Consider the following 8,400-nt stretch of genomic DNA (forward strand, 5'->3'; position numbering starts at 1 on the left):
GCATAAATAAAACGAAAAGGATTCTTGAGAAAGTACTTATTGTGACCGGTATCATATTTGAATAACGAAAACGAACTAGATTATGTGAAATAGCATACAATATAATTCTAGAATTTATCTTGTCTGTCACATGCAGCTGCAATTGTAATACTCAGTTTCGCAATGTCGATTATTCGAAAGATTGGAACGGTGAGCATTGTAACGATACATAAGTAAACAAATCGTAAATGATGATTCGTCGAGGTTTGAAAAGTTGTAGAAAAAGAGTATTTATTCTCATCAGTCTTCCCTTTATGTCTTTCGGCATCCGTTTTAAATAAAATTCGCTACAATTTCAAAATAATTCTCATAAGATATCATCATATTAAGATTGCATGAATCCTTGTTTCCTTCATGTTGTTTTTCCTTTATTTCATCTCAAATATAATTCACGCATAAACTGTATGTTCTTCCAACTTAATCAAATTAATCATTCACTTGATAAAATCGTAAGATTCAAAACATGGTGTTGTTTGTAACGCAAACATACACGCGCGCGCGTACACGCACATATATGTATAATAACTATGTGTGTGTATGTGTATTACAGAAACCTCTACGACATTGATTTCTTAACTGGGGCTTTATCGGAGAACGTAGTTCCTGGTGCGATGGTTGGACCAACATTAAAAAGATTATTCGAAGATACTTTTAATTCATTGCAAAGAGGTGACAGACTTTATTTTGATAACGCCGGTGTATTCACAGATGGTAAGTTACAAATTATTTATCATTTTTACCTGACTTTCTTTAATTTAATAATGTTACAGCTTTACCACAGTGCACAAATACATAGAAAATGATGATTTATGCATCAATTAAAGAATCAGGATTCAAGTTTTCAGTTTCATCATCTGTATACAATATCAATGATTTCCTTTTCCTCTAACGTTTTAATCCGCCAAATAAATGAAATCTAATTTGGAAAGATCATTATTGTAAGGATGAATCGCGAAAGAATCGACGTCAGTGGAATTTCAACTCAGAACGTAGCGACGGACGAAATGCCGCCAAGCATTTTGTCCGGCGTGCTAACGATTCTTCAAGCTCGCCGCCTTAATAATAATAATGATTTCAAATTTTGGCACAAAGTTAACAAGTTCATGAAGTGGCTAGGTCTATTACATCAACCCCAGAGTTCAACTGGTTCTTATGTTATCGAATTCGAAAGGATGAAAGGCAAAGTCTGCCTGGGCGGAATTCTAATTCAGAACGTAAAGACGGACGAAATGCCACTAAGCATTTTGTCCGGCGCGAATAAACGATTCTGTCAGCTCACTCTCCCCAGATCCGGAGCCATTCTTTCCCTTAGGAGTTCGATGGTAAATTTACTTTACTCCTCCTTACTCTTCGGCCTACAGGCACCTACTTAGAGTAGGCCCACCTGTTTAAGTCTTTCTCGCAATTTTCCTGGAGGTGGGGTGGAGAGTACATTCCTCTCAACCCTTAACTTCTTTTCCAAATTGAAGTTAAAGTATTATCTGAAAAGGACTGTTTGTCTTCTGTCTTTTCAGTCCATCACAGACATCTTTAAAGAGATTTTTCTCCTCTCCCTTCATCCCTGAATTTAATATTAGGGGTCACTGACCCCAAAATTCAAACAGAATTTAAAAAAAAAACAGAAACATGAGCGTTACTTAGGGCACAATATCAAAGCCTTTTCAGTGAGGTAGGTAACTTTATTTAGTTTCAGCAGAAGTTCACAATCATAACCAAACCGATTTCAACAAAATTTAACAAACCTAATGTGAGGTACGACCATTATAAATGGCATAAATGGCAATAATCATAACAACAGCATCGACCATCTACAAGGTAGAGGAGAACGTATTTCAAGACAGTCGATCATAAGAAACCGATCCATGACTGGTTCTTATTTCATCACCCACAAGTGATGAAATTTGAACACAATAGGCAAAGATTGAGTTGTCAGATAAATTCGTTCATTTGTCTTCAATGTTATTTGAGTTAATATGAAAATATCAGTGTTTTATGGTATTTTTTATAGGTGTAGTCTTCTGAACGTTTAGTGTTTCGTGTTTGAAATTTAAATAAATTTTACCTCTTTTCACGTACATAACGATAAAGTACCGAGAGGAGAAAAAATTTATCGATAATCTCTTCTCTTTGCTTTGGTTTCAAAGATGCCAAAAGCATTCGAGACATTGTGTTCAGCTATTGCTGAAAGAACAGAGCGGAAATGGTATTCCTGATTCAAGGAAGGGAAGTTCGATGTCTCCAAGAGGAGATCTGTCCCAATCCGCTAGGAATTGACCCAAAACCTCGAGGGGTGGAAGACACCCGCTTTGAATGTAGGAGCACTCCTCTATGTTTACCAGTTAGCACGCTTAGGAACATGCTGCTCGGGAACAAACATTACTTTTACCGTATTATCACGAGCAATGAAATATGATTTCTTTCTGTCAATATGAAGAAGAGGAAAGGGCGTCCGAGTTCCACAAGAAGGCAACAACTGGAACCAAGTGAAAGTGATGATCTACGTTTGGTGGGACTGGAAAGGGCTGATCCACCACAAAATACTTCACAGTAACTACACAGTCAGTTCAGAACTCAATGCTCAGCATCTACACCTGCTGAAGGCATTGACAAGCCAGTTCGAAGTTGGCAAGGAGTTGTGAACAATGAAGGAGAACACATTATTGACCAATTTGTAAAAATTGCTGATGGAAAATAAGAATTGAAATAAATGGCAATAAATCCAACAATTTATATGGCTACCCAATAGCTTTATAATGCTTTCGAATTTTGGCCGTTGTGCAGAAATTTTGGGAGAGGAGGTTGCTACTAGATTACAACAATCTTTGTACATAGTACTTATTTTTTGTCCCCGAAAAGGTCAAAATTGAAGTCCACCATCACGGAATATGAGCTCAGAATATAAAGACTGACGAAGTAATGCTAAGCATTTTCCCCAGTGTGCTAACATTTCTGAAAGCTCACCGCGTTCCAATAGCTTAAACCACTATTTTTGTTAACATTGTGTTGTATGCGAAGACCACTACAGCAGAATTTGAACTCAGACGGACGAGGTACATGTTTTGTTCTCGGGTGTGCTAAAAGTTCCGAAAGCTCGCCGCTTTCCAATAGCTTAATAAGGAAAAAAGATATCTTTCGTTGAAATTGAGTCGCATGCTACTTATTAGTAATTACAATATGAAGATTATCACCACAGATTCAAAGAATAGGGAGTTGAAGGTGATTGAAGCAATCCCAGAACACACATTCTATTCCTTTTTATTAGCAGATAATTGTTTCAGGTAAGATTTGAATTCAGGATGTACGAGAAAAGATATTGTTGCTGTTGTAATGAATAAGACACAAACATTTTAGAATAATGTATAGATGTTACAGTTGTTTTAATTGTAATTTCAGGAATTAAATTGGGAGAGAGACTGTGATCCGGCAGTAAAATTTGTCTCTAGTTTTTTTCAGGTGTTCTTTCATGTCAAGTGTTTTTGTTTCCTTTTTGTATACATATCATATTTTGTAGTTTTTATTATTATTTTTGTTCTCTGTAGTTTGATGTTCGACCATTTCTGCTAACATTTATTTTACTCTTTTTCGTATTCCAGACCAACTAAATGTGATCAGAAATGTGACTATGGCTCAACTATTGTGTCGTAACGTAGAGGGTTTAACTGAAGTAAAAGAAAATGCTTTTGTACATAATTCGTGAGTATTCATTTCACCATTGTAAATAATAATAATGATAATTTATTCTTTTATCAGCCACAAGGGCTTACATAAAATATCGTAAAAGGACATAACATGACAATAAAAAGGGTTTTTAAATCGTGTCAACAGAGAAATAATGAAGATAAACAATTGAAACTCCGAAAAAGGGGAGGTGATTTAAAGATTGCTCGTGGAAAAAACACAAACCCATTCTTTTTTATTTTTCACAGGTGCATGCTCAAGATAGGTCCTTTCACACTAACCATTTTTCCAACATTCACCCACCTTTCCGCAAACTTACTGGAAGGCAACACTTCCCTCTCCATCCTCACTTACCTTTTCAAGGGAATCTTGAAAAAGTTGATGACGGCTTGGCCAAAGAGGAAACTGTCTGTCTTCAGTCCTTTCAAGCGTGTCCATCGCACAACCTTTTTCGCTACAGCCACCAGACAAATGTAAATTGCCTGTCTCTCCCGGCTGAAGTAGGGCTGTGAGGCAAACCTCAATATGGATTCAGTTGTTAGCCGGAGCTGTCGTACACGTGACAGTAGATGTTCGACATAAACCTACAGGTCAGCAATGCTCGGGCACTGGACGAGTGCGTGGAGAACAATTTCTTCGCTCTGCGCGCAGCTAGGGTAGGTTCGGCTGACAGCACTTCCGTGCCTGTAAAGTTCATCTCGTACAGGCAGCGCCTTCCAGCTTCACTGCCAGGCCAGGGATTTCTGAAGATTATCCATAGGCTCCGACCCTAAATTCCTCCGGAACAGGCTAGTAAACTGATCACGGTCGACACCCAGAGTCTCCACGAGAACGTCGTCGTACTTACCCTCCACTAACCCTCTATATAATGCTAGAGTAGAACTACCACTGACTGCATTGACCAACTGGCAGAGGGCTGTGTACGCCCTCACAGCACTCGAGGTGCCAAGCATCTCACCTCAGTCTGCGCTTAATCAAGGATTGCAGATCAGTCAAACAGACGAGCTGTGGAAGAAGCAGTCTAAGGAACGGCGACTACACTTGCTCTCCGTCAAGCAAACGCTGGAGGTGCCACGGCCTGAGCGCATGCATCATGTGCATCAGTAACCATAGCATGCCCAAGCCTCCATTCAGCGGCTGTTGACAGCAGATGGAACAGTTAACCAGCGGAAAGTAGAAGTGTAAGCGCACCAGCTTCGTCAACCAACAAACGGGGCAAGGGACGACGGTCAAGCGTTAGTAGATGACGGATGCGATGTACACATTCGCCACCTCAGATCGGCATTTCAGGGACAGTTTCCTCTCGGTCCATATCTGGGTGAGATTGGCCACCATGCTCATCATCTCGAGCCAGGTTTTCCTCACCTAGAAGTCCAGACCGAACCAGCCACCGAACAATTTAACCCGTCCGTGTATCCAGAGCCCGACGACGCTGTTGGAGGGCATGGATATGCATTTACAGGTGCCGAGCTGCAAACCAACTGATTTTTTTTGCCTTAATTTTTGCTCCTGTCACCACTTCATATTCTTTTAGTGTGGTGCCTGTCAGGTCTATATGCGTGTGGCTCGACACTATGACGGTGACATCGTCGACATAAGCAGACACAGCTCTCTCATATCCTAGATCACGCGTGACGCTCCTCAATGACTCCAGCTTCAGCAGCAGTGACTCAAGAGTCAGTACACACTAAAGAGACGAAAGTGGGCACCCATGATGGACCGAGCACAAGATGCTGAAAGGTTCTAACAGTAACCATTCACCCGAACTACCGAGCAGATGCCGCTGTACACAGCAGTTATCTAACCGCGGAAAACTGAACCGAAACCGGCCGTAGTGAAAGCAGTCACCAAATATTGGTGGCCGACCTATCGAAAGTTTTAAATTGGTCTAAGCTGATCAGTGCCCCACCCATGCCGTCTTCGTTATCCAGCCTCTCTATGATGTAGCGCACGAGGTGGAGGTTACTGTGGATGATCCTGCTTGGTATTGCGCATATTTGCGCATTGCCAATCAGCTTCTTCGGAACAAGTGCTTTGCTAACACATTGACTAAAATCTTCAACTCTGCATTGAGCAGAATGATGGGCCTGACATTCTCGATAACGTCCCCATTGTTTGGGTCCTTTTCCAGAAGTGCCACTAACCCTCATATCGTAGATCACGTGTGACGCTCCGCAACGTCTCCACCTTGCGCAGCAGTGCCTCAAGTGTCAGTACGTACAAAACAGACGAGAGTGGGTATCCTTGGCGGACCGAGCGCAAGATGCTAAAAAATTCTGACAGGTGGCCTTTCACCCGAACGATCGAGCAGATGTCACTGTACAAAGCAGCGATCCAACCATAGGAAACTGGACCGAAACCGGCCGCCGTGAGAACAGCCGCTAAATATTGGTGGCCGACCCTACCGAAAGCTTGGCTAACACGTTGGCCAAATTCTTCAACTCTGTATTGAGCAAATTGATGGGCCTTAAATTCTCTATAACGTCCTCCTTGTTTGTGTCCTTTCCCAACATTGCTACTTCCCCTTGACAGACAAAAGTAGGAATCTTCCCATTCTGTTGCCAGTTGCGGTAGATATCTCCTATGAAGCCTCCACATAAATCTGGTATAGAACAATAAAAAGCGTAAGGCAAGCCATCCAAACGCGGTGACCTGCCTCTCGTGCAACACTTCATAACAGCCCATACTTCCGCGGCTGTTATCGGCCTTTCGCAACACTCCGCCTCGCTCACCGAGAGTCGCGGCAGGCCGTCTAGGCAGACAACGAAGTCTGCCCTGCTATCTGTCCTACCGCTTGTCCCAAACAGTCGAGTACAGTGTCGCTGGAAAACCGCATACATCTGCTTCGGTTCAAGCATCAAGTGACCATTTTGGTTCACCAAAGACTGAATGGTGGCTTAGTTGCCAAGTTTGCATCCGCCACTCGGACCCATCAAGCGGCTTTCTTTCCCTCCACGTACTCTAAGAGTACGTACCTTAGCTCTGGCAACACAACCTTCGTGTTTTGCGTCGAAGTATTAGTCGAGGGCCAATCTTGCCGCCAGCATGTCGGTTGCAATACCTTTTCTGAGTGCCTTGTCTAGCTTTCTAACAAAGTCTGCCTCTATTCTATTTATTTCTGTTGCTAAGGCCTTACTAAACCTAATAGATTATACTTTAATTGACCTTTTGAGAGCAAATCACCAGTTGTTGTTGACAATTTCCCCCCCGTCAACGCCCGCTTAACTAATATGCTAATCCGGTCTCTATAAACTTGGCATGCCGGGAGTGACGCATGTAGCTTCCTGTAACCGGGGGCCTAGTCCATGAACCCTACTTAAGTTGACCATATAGATCACAAATTTGTGATCTGTGTAGCCATGTGGAAGTGTGGACAACCTGTACTAATTCGCTGGCCTACAGAAAACAATCTAGATACGATTTAGATGACCAAATGCGGTTTGTCCAAGTCCACATTGGCACACAGGTTATCTAGTCGGTCACTGTCAGACAGTTAATAACGTCTGAGCAGGTTTGTGAGGCTTTTGCTCCCACCTCTCCTATCAGATAGCCCCACACAATCCAAACGTCCATCTAAGACAGGGTTCCAATCCCCTACTAACACTAATGTTCGAGACGTACCTAGGAAAGATTCCAAATGCCTGAAATAATCCGGTGGCCCTGCTCATGTCAGAGCATAACCAGCCACCAGTCTGCAGGGGTCCCCCGTCACTGCTGCTCACATACAGGACCACCAATACTCAAAACAATACGTCCAGGAATTTTGAAGAATTTGAAACAGAAACGGAAAAAATGGCTCGTATAGCACCCCACCCCCAATGGGCTTTGGATCACAAAAGTCAGCTCCACAGAAGAGCAGCTGGCTTGCAAAGTAATTTAAATAACAAAAAAATGAGGTATAAAACCTTTTAAACAAGTGAAATTCTTACAAACGTACGGAGCTCCAATACACAAGTTCACCTACGGCGACAACAATAATAATAATAATAATCAGTTTAATCTCTTTCTTTCACTCACCCACTCACATTTATATTCTGTGTCTAAATTTATGTATGAGTTTTTTTTAATTAGACGACTATGTATTATTCAACCACTACAGTACAATAGATTCAACAGAATGTAGGATATCTACATATGTAAGAATGCATTGATTGATTGATTGAGAGTGGAATATGTGTATGTATATATATATATATATATATATATATATATATATATATATATATTCATGTTCTCGTGTATATTTCATGTATTAATTCTCACTTGTACAAAAGAAAGATTCGATTTTGTTGCAGTACAACTCTTCTTCGAGTAGTTGTAGGAAAATTGTGATTGAAAAGCAAACTTCGATTCGTAGTTCCGGTGTTCCACATGAATGGTGCTTACATCTAGTTGAAAATGACAAAGGGCATTTCAACATTAAAATGTTTGTGACTTGGGTGACACTATTGTAGTTTGATCATGTAATGCTGGTCCCTTCTTCTTGTGGGATAGCACGTTAACCTAAAGTTATTCCAACCATGATCACCTCGCCTTAATTTCAACAATACAATGCACTGTAGTATGCCGTCCAATGTATCATCTTTTAAAAGACACCAGAGTGTAATTTAAAGAAGACTTCTTCGAATGTTCTAGCAAATCGAATAATCACATATAGATTCCTTCATTGGTTCTATGTTCTGG

General features: G+C 41.2%; 1 protein-coding gene across 1 annotated transcript in view; it reads left to right on the forward strand.

The window, feature by feature from the left end:
• The window catches only part of LOC106873817 (peroxidase mlt-7), a 14,967-nt gene that overhangs the window by 4,387 nt on the left and 2,180 nt on the right, over positions 1–8,400 (forward strand). Inside the window, exons 3-4 of the mRNA XM_014921330.2 lie at positions 590–750; positions 3,633–3,732. Coding sequence (XP_014776816.1) covers positions 590–750; positions 3,633–3,732 — 261 coding nt within the window. The remainder of the gene's footprint in view (positions 1–589; positions 751–3,632; positions 3,733–8,400) is intronic.

The sequence above is a fragment of the Octopus bimaculoides genome, chromosome 20 (assembly GCF_001194135.2).
Source record: "Octopus bimaculoides isolate UCB-OBI-ISO-001 chromosome 20, ASM119413v2, whole genome shotgun sequence".
Classification (NCBI taxonomy): Eukaryota; Metazoa; Mollusca; class Cephalopoda; order Octopoda; family Octopodidae; genus Octopus; species Octopus bimaculoides.